This window comes from Varanus komodoensis, unplaced genomic scaffold (assembly GCF_004798865.1).
Source record: "Varanus komodoensis strain SLA01 unplaced genomic scaffold, ASM479886v1 scaffold10, whole genome shotgun sequence".
NCBI lineage: Eukaryota > Metazoa > Chordata > Lepidosauria > Squamata > Varanidae > Varanus > Varanus komodoensis.
Window position 1 is genome coordinate 3,982,899 of NW_025335269.1, and position 18,716 is coordinate 4,001,614.

General features: G+C 43.7%; 2 protein-coding genes across 13 annotated transcripts in view; one reads left to right on the plus strand and one right to left on the minus strand.

The window, feature by feature from the left end:
• Positions 1-5,141, minus strand: part of ERP44 (endoplasmic reticulum protein 44) — a 54,597-nt gene extending 49,456 nt beyond the window's left edge. The window contains exons 1-2 of one of the 2 annotated variants that reach the window (XM_044453151.1): positions 4,944-5,141; positions 2,133-2,292 (exon numbers count right to left, since the gene is read on the minus strand). In XM_044453151.1, coding sequence (XP_044309086.1) covers positions 2,133-2,153 — 21 coding nt within the window. In that variant the 5' untranslated portion in view covers positions 2,154-2,292; positions 4,944-5,141. The remainder of the gene's footprint in view (positions 1-2,132; positions 2,293-4,943) is intronic. The other variant, XM_044453143.1, reaches the window with a different exon arrangement.
• The window catches only part of INVS (inversin), a 203,775-nt gene that overhangs the window by 58,259 nt on the left and 126,800 nt on the right, over positions 1-18,716 (plus strand). For 9 of the 11 annotated variants that reach the window (XR_006416889.1, XM_044452988.1, XM_044452939.1 and 6 more), the window contains exons 1-2: positions 5,274-5,495; positions 7,759-7,809. The exons of 1 other annotated variant lie outside the window; for it this stretch is intronic. The gene's annotated coding sequence lies outside the window, so the exon portion shown is untranslated. Of the gene's footprint in view, positions 1-5,273; positions 5,496-7,758; positions 7,810-18,716 lie in introns of those variants that run through there. One more of the 11 variants, XM_044452962.1, reaches the window with a different exon arrangement.

Sequence of the window (18,716 nt, forward strand, 5' to 3'; positions counted from 1 at the left end):
CAGTCAAGAGCCTATTAGCAAAACTGTCAAGGGACAGTTTATACGAGCACTTATACATTTATCTTAAAGTTAGCAATTAAAATTGGTTAGGGGAAATGGACTACTTGTTACATTGCTAAGGCTGGCCATTGTAGTTGCAAGTTTAGGAACACTTAGTAGTATCAAAACTTGAGACAGTTTTCAAAAGATGATGCTTTCTGTGTGGTCTTACACAGGGGTGGAATTTGGCCACAATAAGTGAACAACAAACATCTAGTGAAATCCTATTTCTTTGATCTCTGTACATTGACAAAATATCGAACTGTTTATACCTGTAATTGTTCTTCTTATTAACGGAAGCGTATCACTGAAACACACAATCCTTTTAAAAAATGGATGTTAGTCACAATAATACAAGAATATATACTTTTTGGCAAGGTGCAACAAGGAGACCATTTTAACATGCACTTGCTACTCTAAGTTTAAAGTAAATCCTGTCAGAACTCCATTGCTGCTTCTACCTCAAATATAGCACATAGATATTAAGACCTGCATATCAAAAATCAGTTAATACTAGCATTTTTTTAAATTCCAACTCTGAAATATAGGAATGGAGCCTGGTATTTGGTGCTTTGATCTTCTTACCCACCAATCGCATTAGCACTGTGATTTTTACTTTATCCATGCATTCATACTTGGTGTTTTCCTCTATGCTAATAGCATTTCTCCTCACCTACTAAACATACCTTACCTAAATTAAATAATTTTTCCAAGAGTAGCCACCTTGAAACATAATCCACGCGCTGATATAAGGAATACCTACACTGCTATCTTAAATCAGAGCTAAAGACCATGAAAATTAATATTTGGTCTTTAACTCTACAACTGAATATTTATTTATTTAGAAAATTTCTAGGCCGCCCCATTCGCCGAAGCCTCGGGGCGGCTTAGAATCTTTAGATTCTGATAAAATGGCAGAACTCCACAGACAACATAAAAAATGTAGTATTCCTTGACAGAAAGCATGACCCAAATTTAAATACTAGTTTGCCTTCCATTTTTTCCAGTGTTTACTTGTAAAAAGCCACTTAATTGGTTGCTTGTCATATAAGAATCCTCTCCAGACAACTGGGCAGTCAAACTGGTGTCACCTCCTTTTAGTCTACAACTGGCTAATAATGATATGCTTATCTATGCACTAGTAATTTAACGAACATTTCCATAATTACATTAATTACCAATAGCATAGGGTAATCACCATAACTTGGTCTCTACTGCACAGATTGTGTAGTCCATTTTAAAACTACATGGCTAAAAACTGAAATTTGAAAAACAAGACTTCTTGGTCTTCTTATGCTATCAGAAACTGGTAAGTGCAGTTTATTCCTGCACTCTCTCCTGTCAGCTAATTCTTGTTTCCTGTAGCAGATGTCTGGCATTTCACTTTGTTTCTGAAAGTGTTCTGTGTTCTTTACGCTTAAGATGAAAAAAAAAATTGCACACACTTTTGAACATGGGTAGAGTCTCTCTGTTGAGTTTGCCATGAGAATAATCACAAATCTTTTAGTCTACAGCTACAGAAGTGTCATTTATTCTGTAAAAGATAAAAGATCTGAATAACACAGCTTAAGCAATACATTGAAGACTATATTCAACTACCTTACCTTAACCCATTTTTCCCCAAGAGTACCTGTTAATTTGACAGAAACACTAATGTGATCCAAATGGATGACCCATACACCCTACACAATGCCAGTTTCTCCTGATAGTTTTCTTTATATTCTCCTGCTACAGAGGTAAAGGGATTTTTTTTCTGGGAAGGAGACTGGCAGAGGGGGGCAGGCTAGCAACACAGAATTCAAATTCCAGTCTTCTGATTCAAAGTGAACCCTAAATACCTTTCACCCTTTGATGTGGTAGTATTCCCAGAAAGAAGTATAAAATTAGACCAGTTAGTATTAGCAAGTGAGAAAGGCTTAAGTGTCACCAGATTTGTACAGGATTCTCTGGTCTGTAATACACCACTGTAATATTCATAGTTGTGAAGAGGAACACACCTGCCTAGAAGTATAACAAGTTAATGGGCATGTTTGTACATCATGCTGAACCACCTTAAGAATAAGCCATTATGGGCTGCTTGTTTTATAACCTACCTGCATGCAACAGTTTAGCATGGCTGCTTTCCTCCTCAATAATCCTGTCTGCTCCCAGCAAACGTCTTGGTTCTCTGTGGCATAATTCCTCTCAGATCCTTGTATTCCTGATGGGTGAGAGTGCTACAGAACCCCCTTGTTTGCTACATAGCTGTCAAATCTACACACGGAAAGCACGAAATTACAAAGGCTTGTACTCTGTATGGACAAAAACATCCCCCTCCTCTAATGCTACCTCCTTCTGCACATTTTAACATTGACAGCCCCCCTTTTTGTCCTCCATTACAATTTACACAAACAGGGGTGGGGGTGCATGCCCTCACAATTTATGGAAATAGGATCTGTTTTTATTCAGTTATGTTGACCTTTCAAATTTGTACAAATGGTTTACTCCTTTTTCCTCCCCATCCTTCAGTCTTTCACAAGTGCACACATTTGCAGAACCACAGTTGACATTCTTAAGTTGTACCAGTATGACAGCAGGTAGTACAGGAGGCAGTATGCAAACAACTGATATGTCTTCTACACATCTAGAAATGCCACTTGTCAGATTCCCTCTCATATAAAAGAATGAAATACCAGCTGTCAAGTTCCTCCTATACTTCAGGGCTTGCCTTGGCAGCAAATTCATAAAGGGGCAGCTGAACAAGATAGGAACCCTTGCTGGGGGTGTAATTTCTGTGAGCCTGTAGGATATTTATTTCTTATTGGCCAATTTACCACTCATGAAGCATGAGAATAAAAAAAGGAACATATGCCTTGCTACAGTTCTGCAAATTCATCCATTTTAAACACATAAAAAGGATAAAAACAATAAATTGAATCCAATTGTATAATTAAGAATCACAGTATATTAGTAGTTGCAAATGTGATAGGGACATTTCTAAGTGTCAATGCAGCATTGGTGAATGGGTGGGCATCAACAACAGTTAAAAAACAGTAGATGGTGATGGTACTAGCATGATTGCAAAGAATAGCTGTCAGGGTTTTTCACTGCTCTTTCACTGCCAGGCAACTGTCACTGTTTTTGACAACCCACACTGAAGCAATTTTACCAGGTTTGGATGTCATACTACCCAAGAATAAACTACCTTAAACAATTCTATTATCAGCCAACAATTCTCAAGGTAGCTTGCTTGCGCAAAAAAACAAAAAAACTGGGTTTGGACATCATGTTAAGCAACCCTGCAACCATCTATGATGAGAGCTTATTATGGCCTAATGAAGCACCATGAACCAGAGTTCACAGTTTGGAACATACATATATTAGGCCAGATTAATTTTAAAAGGCTCCTAGAAAGGATATCAATGCCCTTGTTTAAGACAGCTCTATGAGCTTCCAATGAGGGAAGTCATTTTGGGACCACTCCCCACATATTTTCCTTTCTTTCAGTTATTAGTGCCTATAGTTTTGCAATCCACTCACCCATTACTTTAAAAAATTTGAGTAGTTTCCTGTAAAGAAAAAACTTAAAGAGAACATTCCCATATTTTTCACTGCAAAACACCACCACAGAATTCTGTTTCCTAATCACCCAATTTCATTTGGTCTGAAAGGCACAGAAAGATCACAGAAAGTCAGGTTGTAAAGTTTAGACAGGACTGATGTGGGCCTACTTAAGAAAAGAAGGGCACAAGCTCAGTGGCAGAGCATAGGCTTTTCAAGCACAATGTCTCAAGTTCAATCCCCAGCATTTCCAGGTAAGGCAGAACAACTTCTGCCTGACCTCCTACCGCTTCCGCTCAGTGACAACAATAATGGGCTAAACAGACCAATGGTCTGCCTAAGTATAACACAGCTGCCTATTTTCCTATGGAAGTTGAACTCTACAGGATCCACATAACACACTAACATTTGATTTTTCTGATCTGAAAAATACTCTTATCTGCAGCTGTTTTCCATCTCGAGCCTCTTTTATATCTTTCAAAAAGCAAAAAAATGCGGTAATGATGAAGAGTAGTCAGAAGTGATTGACCCAAAATATGTGCAAAACGGAAGTATTTAGCAGCAATGAAATCTTCAGACAAATTTTAAAAATAACAATTTTAACTCATTCAAATGCTGAACACTTAATAGTAAGTCATAGATTTCAAACGTAAATTTATTCAACGCCATATCAAACACGGAACTCATCCTCTCTACTGTACACATGATCATGGTTTGGTCAGCCTCTTGAAAAGTTGTAGTGGAATCCCCTGTTGGGTAGCCATCACTAACCCCAGCAGTGAAAGTTATTCTTATCACCAGTACTAGAGAAAATGGTATTTTTATAACACCACATAAACCATACCTTAATCACAACTCAAGTCTAAAGGAGTTTAATAGATTTAAGCAATATTTCAAGGAGCAATCATGAAGATGAACTTCTTATTTTTACACGCTGCTGAAGAACTGAACAACATTAACGAAGCCGAGACATACACTTGGAAAATAATACAGCACTAGCAATAGGAGCAAACGCGCTTCCCCTCACAAAGTCCCAAACAGGGGCCTCCGTTGGCGTCAAATGCTCGCCGGGGCCCAGCTAGACCTCACCCAGTCACCGGCTACCGATTCCGGGTCCGAGAATCTTGTAGCCTATCAGACGGAGCCACAGCAGCACGGCAGCCGCCACACCCGACCTAGCTCTAGCGGTGCCGGCTTCTTCGCACAGAGTAAGGGGTAAAGATGTATGAGGCAAAACGACACGTAGGACACCATATATATCTCCCTTCGCTGCACCAATAAGTACAGCCACCCATTGTGCTCTATGCCCACCACAGGAAGACGGACAGGGAGACAGTCCTAAGTCTCCCCTCCGTTCAACTCACCAGAATGAAGAAGAGGCGGTAGCCGGCCTCGGGGAAAATGGCGGCGATTCTCATGGTCGAGGCCGGTGGTGCTAGTGCTGGTGGTGTTGCAAAAAGAAGAGCGAAAGGGGGCGGGCAACGACTTATTGATCGCCTCCCCCCCCCCCAGCCTCCGAAGAAATTGCACGACGGGAGACAAGTTCCACCGACAGCAGAAAAGGAGGCGGGGGAGGAGGCCGACCTTACTTACACCCGTGCCACCCCGCCCCCTCGCAGCAAACCTATGTAAACACACTTCCGTGTTCTAAAAGCACCCGCAAGGCACTCTGGGAAAGGTAGTTTCCTTCCAAAGAGAAAACGGGAATTTGCAAAAGCCCCCTTTTGACTGGGATCTCTGGGAAACGTAAGCAAGTGACGATGATGGAGGAAGGCATCTTGCTGTGCTTCCCGTCATGCACTAGGAATAGGGAGTGGGGACAGTGGGAAGGTGTTCCTTCGCTTGTTTGAAGCCCCTCATAAAGGAGGGGCTCCGCTGCGGTCAAGTTTCTGTGAGGGACGGGAAAGGCGGTCACGGTAAGTAATAGAGCAGGCGAGCGAACGTTCTTAGGAAAAAGAAAGGTGATGGGGAAGCTACGTGGAGTTTCTCTTCACATTATTCAACCTAGTTTAGGAGCTGTCACTCCTGAGAGCAATAAATCTGGACTCAGTCTCTGAACATTAACTTTCTTCTTTAGAAACCTGAAAAGGCGGTCTGTCTCTAGCTCCTCATACCCTTCTTTCAAGAAGGCCTTTCAAGCAGAATTTTGTCCAGCGGCAACCCTTCATGATAGACGTGTCCCCTTTGGTTTTACAGTTCCCACCACCATAACTTTTTAATTGGCTTTGTCAAGAATGTCCATCCTTCTTGCAATGGAAATTGTCTTTACTCAGGGCCAAAGCAATAAATTTTTCAATATGTTTAGCAGCTTTGTCTTTAGCTCAGTTTTATTCTGAAGTTTGCAAAGGAGGCCTGATCTGGATTGGGACACAAGGGTTTCAAAGATCTGAATCAGGCTCCCTGCACATACCCTAGAATAAAAATGAGGAAAAAGTCTTAGCTGCTAGACCCAAATAGAACTTAAACCCCCAGTCTCCAGCTGGCCAAGCTGTAGCCTAACCTCTCCCTTTTACTTCCCTGTGGCCTAAAGCCCAGTAATATGACTCAAGTGATGTAGCTGGGTGGGAAGAGAAGCCTCTCTCGGGTTGTCCGATATTCATGTACAAAGCGTGGGTACAACTGAAAGATGTTTATTACTATAAATAGTTTGCCTTCTCATTATGTGCCTGAATTACAGCAGCTTTAGTTTCATCACTTTTGCTTCCAAAGAAAGTTCTGACTTAATTTGCTCTTGGACCCACTTTTTTACTGCCCATCCGGGGTATTCACAAAGCTGTCCTGCAGTACCATATTTTCATCATGTTTGTTTTCTTCCTGTCAGCTTGCTTCACTATCCATCTTTCATATCCACATATGGTGATTGGGAATACAATAGTGTGAATTATTTTGTATTTGGTCTCCAGGAGGATGCCCTTGTACGTAATCTTTTCTAGTTTCTTCATTGCTGCCCTTTCAAGTCTTAGTCTTCTCATTTCTTAGCTGTATTCTCCCCTGGTCCTTGAATTGATGCTTGAGTTATGGTATGAAACATCTTATGCAATTTCTTCATTCTTGACACTAAAGTTCTATACTTCCTCTGCAGTAGTTATTTTTTGCTTTTTAATGTTCAGCTGCAGCTCTGCTTATGAACTTTCTTCTTGCACTTTCATCAGGGGTCATTTGAATTTGCTGATGTTTCCTACCCGTAATATGGTATCAACTTCCTATCTTGAATTCTTGATGCATCATCCACCAATTTTTGCCCTTATGATAAGTTCTGTGAACAGACTGAGCCTATAGGAAGATAAAATATACCTTTCTCTAATGCCTTTGCCTATGGAAAGCATTCTATTTCTCCATATTTTATTCTAATGGTAGGTTCTTGTCCATGATGCAGGTGATCAAGTGCTTTGGCACATGTATGTCTTTCAGGACTATCCATAGCTTCATGCGATCTACAGTCAAAGGCTTTGTTGTAGTCTACAAAGCTTAGACTTAACTTTTTTTGAAATTCTTTAGTAGCCAACATAAATTGGTACCTCGGTTCACGAACTTAATTCATTCCACGATTCTGGTTACGTACCGAATTGGTCATGAACTGAGTCAAATTTCTCCATAAGGTTCAATGTAAATATGAAACAAATTACGGTACAGTACAGTATGAAGAGAGAGAACACTAACCTTGCATGAGGCGACTTCTGGCATGAAGGACAGGAAGGTGGGTGGGGAGGAGGCTATTGTTTGGAGGAGAGTCTGCGACCATGATGTTGACTAGAGGAAGTCATGACCACATGTCAGAGTGGGGAAGATGGCTCCATTCGTGTTCGTGGGAACACGGTCGTGGCCATCTTCCCCACATGAACATGATTGCAGCCATCTTCCCTGCTCGAACACACTCTGACATGTGGTCGTGGTGCGGGAGTTTGCAAACGGAAGCAAAATTTTGCTGAACTTTCTGTTCGCAAACTGAATTGTTCCTTTTCAGCATCCAGCTTGAAGATCAGGTAGTTTTGCTTCATATAGGGTAAAAGTCTTCATTGCAGCACCCTGAGCATCTCTTAGTATAGGAAAATAGTGCAATAGTCCTATATTGATTGTACCCTTTGGATCTCCTTTCTTGGGGAGTGAAATGCATGTTGAATGCTTCCATGTGGTAGGCCATTATTTCATTTTCCATTTTTATTGTCATATTCTTGTTAGGATTTGGCAGAGGCCCTTCTCCGGGAATCCTCCATGAAGGATATTAGGAGGGTGAGTACCTGGAAGAGGGCTTTCTCTGCGATGACGCCCCACTTATGGAATGCGCTCCCCAGAGAGGTCTGCCTGGCACCGTCATTATTTGTTTTTTGGCACCAGGCCAAGACCTTTTTATTTAACTGATATTTTAATAGCTGTTAATTTTATTTATTGGTTTTAATCATTATACCAGGATGTTTCCAGTTTTTACATATATTTGTATAGTTATTTATTTACTTATTGGAAGCCGCCCCGAGGGTTATGCGAAGGGGGCAGCATACAAGATTTCCAAATAAATAAATAAATAAATAAATCCATCTCTGACACATGGAATAGTTCTATTGGTACCCTTTCTACTCCGTGTGACTGGCCTTTTTGGAACTAAGGGTGTTCTTTCTTCCTTTTTCTTTGCAACAACATAACCCTGTGAAATATGTCACACTGAGATCTGACAGCTATCCTTAATGTATCCATTTTTCTTCAAAGTTGTGTGTTGATTTAAACTGGGCTGTCCCTTTCATCCTTTTTACCATACTAGTTTAGTCAGTATGCCTGTTAAAAGTAGCATAGCAACTAATAATATAAATCTCAAATTTAGACACTTAACAATTAAAATAGTGGGAAAATCAAAAGGTTTTCACCTGGTGCCAAAAGGAAAAAAGTGTTGGTGCCAGGCAAACCTCTCTGGGGAGGTTCATGGTGGTATATCTGCAGTTATCCCTTTTTATTGTCATAAAAATCTTGTGAAGTAAGCTCAGTTGCAGAGACACTAACTTAAGGCAATCCAACAACAGGGCTGCTCCCCTGCAACCCCCACCCCCCGGCCACACACCCTATAGCAGTGATGGCGAACCTTTTAGAGGCCGAGTGCCCAAACTGCAATTCAGAATCCACTTATTTATTGCAAAGTGCCAACACTGCAATAAAACCTGAATTTGCTGACCACCAGCACAAGGGGGCAATGTTTCACTGACCACCAGCTTTTGGCCGGCCCCGAAAAAGGCATCTGAGTGTATTTCCTAACTGAGCGTAATTCCTGCCTTTCCTACCTTTCTGTTAAAATTACAATGGGTTGTGCAGACTCGAACCGGCAACCTTTCGATCAACCAGCATAGCGGTTTTAACCGTTGCACCACTTGCATCCTGCTAAAATCACAGTCCATGCAAATCCCTGGCAGCTCACTGATGGGCCATGCAAAAGCTCGGTGAGTTGCGGCTAATGAGTGACATTGTTGCCTTGCTTTTGGCTCTGGCCTCTTGGCAGAGCAGTAGAAAGCACAAGCACAGGGAGAGAGTGCTGAGTGGCCAGGGGACTAGCAAAGGCAAGGTAGGAGCTGGGCAGAGGAGCAGAGGGCCAGGAGCAGCGGAGCGGAAGGGGGGGCGGGGCCAGAGAGGCCAGAGGGTCCAGGAGGAAGCAGACAGGCGGGGCCACCGGCTTGAGGGACTGATAAGGCCACGCTCAGCCGTTGGCGTCGTCCCTTGTCTGTGTCCCTTAGCTGTGGTCCAGGCTGTCCAGGGACTCCCTTCCCTGGGATGCAGAGGGTTTTTTTTTTTCTTGATTGCTTTGTTTTCCTTCCTTCCTTTGTTTCTGTTTGATGCTGTGCTGTGCTTTGCTTTGTTTTTCCTCCAATTTAAATTTAAGTTTATTTTAAAAGTTTATTTTATCCTTGTGTGTGTGCGCGAATGGGTTTTTGTCTGGGAGAACTGGGCGAGTGAAAGGAACCACAGGACAGACAAGGTAGGGGACCAAGGTAAGGTTTCAAAAGGGATCCCAATGGCAGACTAGGAGATGGCCTTGGCAAAAGTCACCGGTGTTGCTGTCTGCTGCGAGAGCTGCGACCTGTTCGCCCTTCTCCCCCAGGAGAGGCAGGGTTACCTCGGTGCAAGCTGGTGACCCTGCTAGAGGAGGAGGTGAGGTGCCTGAGGGCCGAGAGAGCTCTCGAGGCCCCGCCGGAGCAGCCCCCCTCTGGACAGAGGGTTGATGGAGAGGCCATGGGAGGAGCAGCTGGGGAGACATGGAGGCATGTCATCCACAGGAGGAGGAGGCCAGCACGGCCTCCTCCTTCTCCTGGCACCAATTTGGAGCTGAGAAACAGGTTCTCTCCACTTGGGGAGGCTGGGGCTGATGAGGCCTCGGGGGACCAGCAGGACCCCCAGCCTGGGACGACAAGCAACAAAGGGGCTGCTGCAGGAGAGGTGAGGGCCAGGGCACAGCCCACCACCACCAGGAAGACATGGCGGCGGGTGATAGTTGTTGGGGACTCCCTGCTGAGGGGCACTGAGGCGGCGGTGTGCCGCCCCAACCTGGAGACAAGGGAGGTTTGCTGCCTGCCGGGCGCATGCATCCAGCATATGAAGGACAGAGTGGAGGGTCTTGTTCACTCCGGGGGTCACCAGCCACTCCTGGTGATCCATGTGGGCACAAATGACATGGCCAGGGACTTTGAGGCCTTGGGGAAGAAATTCAGGGAGCTAAGGGCCCAACTGGCCTTCTCGTCAATCTTACTGGTCTGGGGATTTGGGCCAGGAAGGGACAGGAGGGTCTCCAAGGTGAATGACTGGCTTAGGGTGTGGTGCCAGAAGGAACACTTTGGGTTCCTCGACCACGGCACTTGGTTTCTTGCCAATGGACTTCTGACAAGGGAAGGGTTACATGTCACGAGGATGGGGAAAAGGTCCTTTGGAGATGCTCTAGCAAGCTTCGTCCGGAAGACTTTAAACTGAGCCAGGGGGGTGGGTTCAGGCCCCCCAGAAACGTGTCTGCACTGGACAAGTGTGGGGAGAGGATCAGGACTCTGGGAGCAGGGTTTTAGAGATACTGCAGGGACTGACAGGACTCCTACAGAGAGGGGCCAGTATCAGGGAGGATGGGAGGAAGGAGGAGGCTGGGAACTCCAAGGAAAGGAAGTGGTGGGAAGGAGTTGAGGTACATGTACACCCATGCTAGGAGCATGGGTAATAAGCAGGAAGAGCTTTGAAGCTCTCCTGGGAATAGGAGGGTATGATCTGGTGGGAATCACAGAAACTTGGTGGGATGAAAGGCAAGTCTGGAATGTGAACATAGAAGGGTATCACCTTTTTAGAAAGGACAGGAAGGGAAAGAGGGCTGGGGGCGTGGCTTTATATGTCAGGGAAGGGATAGGATGCAGTGAGATAGAATGCAGCACAGATGGGGATTCAGTAGAGGCAGTCTGGGTGAAACTTAGGGGTTTTGACAGGGAAAGAGACCTGACAGTGGGGGTATGTTATCACCCTCCAGGTCAACTTGAGACCCTGGATGATGTCCTGACAGGCCAGATTCTAAGGTTATACCAGGGGAGAGACACAGTAATTATGGGAGATTTCAATCTCCCGGATATTAGTTGGGAGACTCACTTGGTGGTGACAGCCAGGTCATGTCACTTCTTAGAAGCTATAGAGGGAGGGTTTTTCACACAGAGGATCCGAGAGGCGACGAGGGGGGGAAACATCCTTGACTTGGTCTTGACCAATAGGGAGGAGCTGACAGATGAAGTACAGATTAGGAGAGCTCTGGATGCGAGCGATCACTCCATCCTTTGCTTTGAGATAAGGGGACTGGGGACGTGCAGCAGGTCGAGCACTAGAAGCTGGGACTTCAAGAGGGCCAAGCTTTGGCCAACTGAAGGCCAGACTGGGGAAAGTCTGCTGGGATAGGATACTGGAAGGTAAGCGAGTTGAGGAGGGCTGGATGGCACTCAAAAGGGAGGTTTTGGAGGTGCAAGCCTTGATGTTACCTCTAGTTAGTAAGATGGGGAGGCGGAGGAGAGTGCTGCCATGGATGTGAAAGGAGGCGATTAGTGGGATTAGACGAAAGAGGAACCTCCATAAGAAATGTGTACTGGGGCAAATAGACAAAAGGGTATACTGGGAAGAGGAGGCCCGTTGCAGAAGGATTCTTCGCAAGGCTAAGGCTGATTACAAGCTGAGACTTGCCAAGAATATCCAGAGCAACAAAAAGGGCTTCTTTCAGTGACTGATATGAGGGAACAGGCACAGATGCTAAATGACTATTTTTTCCTCTGTGTTCTCCCCAGAGCAGGATGGGGGTTATCCGCATAGGAAATTAGATGAGGCTGGGGGACTTCGGGGCACAGATTAGAGTCACCCCCCTTGAAGTCGAGGGGCTCCTCAGGGCATTGGACATTACAAAGGTGCCAGGCCCTGACGGGTTACACCTGAGCGTACTTAGAGAGTTGGCAGGGGTTCTGTCATTCCCGCTGGCCTTCATTTTTGAGGCCTTGTGGAGAACGGGTGAAGTTCCAGAGGACTGGAGGGTGGCATCAGTGGTCCCAATTTTCAAAAAGGGTAGTAGAAGGGACATGGGGAATTACAGACCTGTTAGCATTACGTCCATTGTAGGAAAAACAATGGAAAGGCTCATAACAGAGAGAGATCTAGTGATGCTAGATAGGGAAGGGAGACTGACAGTCACACAATACGGCTTCCGCAAAAACAGGTCCTGCCAGACAAACCTTGTGGAATTCTATGACAAGGTTTTGTGATGGCTAGATGGAGGGGATGCAGTGGATGTGGTATACCTGGATTTCAGCAAGGCCTTTGACAAAGTGCCCCAAGATATCCTGGTTGAGAAGCTGAGGAGTTTTGGGATACACCAAAGCACTGTCCGGTGGATTAGGGCATGGTTGACTGACCGAAAGTAGAGGGTAACCATTAGTGGGGAATCATCGGGATGGCCAGTGACAAGTGGGGTCCCCCAGGGCTCTGTCCTGGGGCCAATCCTGTTGAATCTTTTCAGTCTGCTGATCAAATTCGCAGACGACACTAAAACTGGAGCAGTGGCCACAACTGAGGAGCAGGTACTTCAGATGCAAAAGGATCTGGACAGACTATGGAAGTGGGCAGGAGACAACAGGATGGCGTTCAATGTGGATAAGTGCAAGGTCGTGCACTTGGGGCATAGGAATAGGTGTCATAAGTACAGGTTAGGTGACAAGTGACTGGAGAGCAGCACTTGTGAAAGGGACCTCGGAGTACTGGTTGACAGCAGGCTAAACATGAGTCAGCAGTGTGATGCGGTGGCCAAGAGAGTGAACGCCAGCCTTGGTTGCATAGCCAGAAGTGTGGCTTCTAGATCAAGAGAGGTATTGCTACCACTCTATACGGCTCTGGTGCGCCCGCAACTAGAGTATTGTGCTCAGTTTTGGGCCCCTCATTACAGAAATGATATAGCCACGTTAGAGGCAGTGCAGCACTGGGCCACAAGTTTGGTGACCAGTTTGCAGGGGATGGGGTAATAGGCGAGACTGAGGGAACTGGGTCTCCTCAGCCTGGAGAAGAGGAGACTCAGAGGGGATATGTTGGCGACATACAGGTGTGTGAGGGGATGTCACATGGAGATGGGTAGAGACCTGTTCTCCCCTGTAGAGGAAGGCAGGACACACTGCAGCGGAGCAAAGCTCAGGGAACCAAGGTTCCATTTAGATGCCAGGAAGCACTTCCTGACAGTTAGGACCCTGAGGGTGTGGAATGGGCTTCCACGAGAGGTCGTTGAGGCCCCATCGGTGAAGGTGTTCAAAGATAGGCTGGACATGCACATGGTGAGCATGTCGTGAGCCGAGCCGGCTGGAGCCAGAGGTCAGACTAGATGGCCCAGGAGGCCCCTTCTGACTCGCTCTGTTTCTATGTTTCTGTGCTATCCCTAAAGAACTACATGACATATCTTTAGAGAACTATGTGACACATTTGGAGATGCATCATCCGTGGCATCCTAGTTCCATAGACATAAGAGTATTTATGAATTTTCATTTTGCCTTGTCCACTCAAGTGCACCTAAGCCAGTGTATTTCATAGCATGTGTAGGGCACATAGTTTCCTTTTGGTTTTTCTGTAGCAGTTGCTGTTGTAACCAGGCCCTCAGCAGCTACAAGGCTATTTATGATGAGAAAAAGAAAATGGCTGTATAAACAAAACTTGAGGCCCACTTCAAGAAAGTTACTCCACTGGTTAACCTCCCACTCTAGCAGCACAATTAAATTCTGACTTTCCAGCACCAGGTCCATCTCCATCATCAGCAGTTCATGTTAGGCTTAATGTTATCTAAAGAACATTCTAAACTGTTTTAAGTACTGCTGCTTTTATTTGTTTTTTACAGTATAGTATACCTATACATACGTGCACATACAGATTCTCTCTCTTCACTACCTGTCCTTACTTTATTATTACTGCATTATTATAATTATTACAATGCTGTATTGCGTTTAAGATGTTTAGTGAATATGGAAGTGTTTCTTAAATGTTGTATATGCATAGAGAGGTAAAATATATACATATACTAATATAAATATTTGCTTACTCATGTGATCTGACTCACATACAAGTTTGGCTTAAGGATGTTCTCAGGAATGGAATTTGACCATAATCTGGGGACTACCTGTATTTGATACCATAACAGCCAATTACACACTTGTGATCAGTAACACAGTGGCCATGAGTGCAGTAGCACCTGCTAATGAACCCCTGTTTGGCCCCTTGCCAATACTCTGATAACTGAAATTGACTTGAATAAAATGGGGTGGGGTGGGGGGGCGGTGCCGATGGCGATGGCCCCAAGCAAAAGAGGTCTTCCCTCCCCTCCCAGATGTTTTTGCCAAGACAACCTTTTCTCCATCTCACTTCAGTGTAGCTCATTTGACTTCAACAGAGGTAAGGGAAAAAGTTGCCTGTCCTGTCCTAGAGGTTAAGTATGGAGTAGGTGAAAAAAACAGCCTAAGCCAGTCTGGTTTGAATAGTCAAGAAAGCCAGTGTGGTATCATGATTAAGAGAGTGGGACTGGGACTCAGGCGACCTGGGTTTTAGTCCCCACTAGGCCATGGAGCCAACTGGTGACTATGAGCCAGTCACATACTCTCAGCCCAACTAGGGTTGTTGTTGTGGGTATAAGATTGAATGCAGCAGGAGAAGGATGACATTACCTGCTTTGAGTTTGTAAGAAAAAAGTGGGGCATAAATTAAATAAATAAATATATAAATAGCAACCCATAACACTCTGAGTCCTTCCCAGAATGGGAGGCAGGGTACTGCCAAAAAGCAGGTGTGCTGGTGTCCAAGCAGGGATGAACAGTATGTGTGCTGTATTCAGGATCCCCCGGCCTCTGCTGCTCACATTCTACTGAAAGTTGTTGAAGTTGTGGCAAAAACTTGACAGTTTGCCACTGAATTTTGGCAGCTAATGGCAATGAAGGCTCAAAAGAGACTTGTGAATAAGCTAAATTTGTCACTTTTCAGCTTGCCAGTGAAATTTAGCAGAAAACCACCTTTTTTAATGGACGCAGTAGTGACAACAGCAACAGTGTAGCCTGTTGAATGAAAGCTGTGTGGGATTTTACCAAGGTTTCCTAATTAGAGTGAGCCTGACTGAGTCCTGGATTTGGAGATAGCTGACTGACCATCCCCATCTCTAGACACATCCCTAGATGTTGTCCTGGTTCCCCCTCAGACTCCAGTCCAACATGTGAGACATGTTCTAGTCCAAAGGGGGACTCCTTTCCCATGCCAAGTCCTCCAAATCCTAGCTGGCATCCAGAGGAGCCCCTTTCACCTTAAATTAGCTTTTGGGAGCTTATTGATAACTGACCGTCTATATACACTACCCACCAGGAAGAGGCAAGCATTGCTCTGCCACTTTCCTCTGCTATGGATTTCATGCACCACTAGAAATCTCCAAGAAAGTTGTTCAGATCTCTAGCAGGCAGACTCCATCCTCCCAGCAGAAGTGCAGCAAGGATTACGTATTCCATATATAAGATGATATTGATAGTCACTCAATCCTCTTCTTATTACAGCTCTTAAATCCCTGCTTTTCCTTCATCTAGGCAGTTTGGAACATTTTCAACCCCCCCCCCCCCCCCTTCTTCTAGTCATTATTTTGAACTGAGGTGGTCCAACATGCTCCCCGGAGTGGTGTGCCTAGCACCGAGTTTATATTCTTTTCAGCGCCAGGTCAAAACCTTTTTATTTAATTGCTATTTTAAAAATTAGTATTTGAATCATTTTGAACAGTCGCTTTGATTTTGACTTTTATGTACACTTTTATTGTTACTATGTTATTTATATATGTGCTTTTATTGTATTTTGATTTTATGGATTGTGAGCTGTCCTGAAATGCCATGCATAAGGAATGGCATACAAAAGTTTTAAATAAATAAATAAATAAAGTAGGGACAATATATACAATTATATTATTTTTTATGGAAGTTTCCTGCTCTCTCCATTTTATCCTTGAAACCCCTTGTGTGGCAAGTGAGGCTGAGAGTAAGTGATTGTCCCACAGTTGCTTAGCTGATTTGTTTTTGCTCACAATGAATCCATATAGTGGGTTGCAATAAGTTAAAAAGCATAACAGATAAAAAACTCAAAATACAAATCCACAACTATCAGTACATATAACAAGTATAGATTATGAACGTCCAAAGCTGACATTTCTAATTAAGGTAGCTGCAAGAGCCTTCATAAAAAGCACAATTTTAAGTTGACAACCAGCAGAAGGAATGTAAGCTGTCCCTCCTTAGGAAGAAGTTTTCACAATCCCCCTGCTATTTATCCTGAAGATCTTGCCTTTGTATCCAGAAAGCCGAAGGGCATTGGTCCATAAAGCATCCTGGTTCAAGAACATTTAAGACTGCAATCCTGTATACACTTATCTGATAGTAAGCCACATCAAACCTAGTCAGCTTTACTTCTGCAAGACTTGCATAGAATTGCATGGTTAAGTTGAAATTCTGTATATTCAATGGGACTTTCTCCTAACATCTGAGCAGACATGCCTAGAATTGTGTTACAGGTATTAGAACCAGACTTTTTGAGCTGAGCTTAAAAATTAACCAGAAGGATTGTTGATGTGAGGATAAAATTGAGAAGAAGATTATATAAGCCACTTTGAATTGCTTGAAAAGAAAAATGGTGGGATGTAAACATAAGTTGTTGAAAAATCAGAATGATGTGCTCCAGGAACCCTGTCCCTTTAGCAGACTGGCAGGTACATTCTGAGCCAGTTATGGTCTCTGAAGTGCTTTTTAAAGATAAACCCATGTAACGTTTCTTACATTTATCTAATGTGAATGTTACTAGAACATAACAAGCAGGTCCTTACAGTCCAGGAAAAGATGAAGTTGCCGTATCAATCTAACTTTGTAAAATGTACTTCCAGGCATTCAGGAAATGTACTCATTTAGGATGGTTCCTAAGCTGTCTTAAGGGACAGGGCAAATATATCCAAGTCAGATGTAAACCTATACAACCATTAGTAGATTGGTAGGAAACAGATGAATGCATGTATAATGATCCTTAAAGTTGGAAGCATAAGCATGTTAATGTAAAGATGCAAACTTCTTCCCATCCCTAGTTTTATGTAAGAATTTACTGAGACAGAAAACAGACTTCCTAAACGGAAGTAATAGAAAAGTTATTGTCCTTCCAGTGTTTTGTTTTTAGTTAGTGGTGAGGAGGCAAACAAATGATGATCATGGTAGTTGCATCAGTGGTGGCACCATAGACCAAAATACACAATAATTCTTCTAAGATAAATAAGGTAAAGACCCTTGAAGTCACATTTGCATTCTGCTTCTATTTCAAGATGCATAGAGTGGCTAATGGAGTGTCAGCCATCTCAACAGTACAGTGAGGTAGATTAGGCAAAGAAAAAATAGCTTGTCACGGGTCACCTTGTGAGCTTAATGGCTGGACAAAGATTTTTAATCCAAGTGCCCCAGGACCAAAATTATGTCAGAGTGATTAGATGCAAATAGTAATTTGGTCAAATACACTATTCTAAGCAACAGTTATAGGCATAAGAACTTTTATTTCATCTAATGACTGCCCTCTTCCATGCCATGTGCTCTGCTGAAAAGTACAGTGGTACCTTGGCTCACGAATGCCTGAGTTCATGACCAAATCGGCTCGCAAACAGAAATTTCAGAAAAAAATTGACTCAGGATGCAAACTTCGCATTGGGTGACGATCGCGCCCGTCTTCCCTGCACAATTGTGCTTAGGGGTGGGGGATAGCCGCAATCACAGTTACACTCGAGCAGGGAAGATTAGTGTGATTGTGGTAGTGCTCGAGGGGCGTGGAGAGAGAGATGGCCGCAATCGCGATCATGGCCCTGCACTAGCGCGCCTGCGATCGTGCCCGTCTCCCCCCACCCCCGAGTATGATCACTATTGCATGATTATGGTTTGGACTCTCCCTCCAAACAATAAACTCCCCCCCCCAACTAGTTTAGTGTTCTCTACTGTAGTGTACTTTGTTTCCAATTTTTGTGATTAAAAAATATTTACAGAACAGATTAACCTTATTTATATTGAACCTTATGGGGGAATTTGAGTTGGCTCGCGACCAATTTGGGTCATGACCAGAGTCCTGGAACGGATTAAGTTCGTGAGCCAAGGTACCACTGCATCTTAAACTTTCTTCTTTGGGCTCCAGGATTAAAACTTTTACCTTGAAGGGATTTTTTTTTCTCTGTTCATCTATAAACATTCTCAACTTCTGTCTTATGTTTTTGTTGTTGCTTTCTGGGCACTAAGATTAATCTTTTTAAATGCTGATCTATGATCTGGGATGTGTTCATTTGACAGAAACTTTAAGTCTTTTCATAATTTCATCATCTCCCTCTGACAACACAATTGCTCCCTTGAGCTTCAGTGTTCTCAGCTATAGTATCTTGGCATATAATAACATCTTTTTGAGTCTGAGGTTTGTCATGAACTTCAATAATTCTTTTCCCCTTATATCTTTTACAAACAAGATTGGATGTATATCTGTAATGACTCCTGTTGGAATTAAATCTTCAGTGTGGTGGTTTAAATTAAAGTATGTTTATTTAATCAGAGCTAGTGTAGGAATTAGTGCATTAGAATAACATGAAAGATTCAAAATTGACA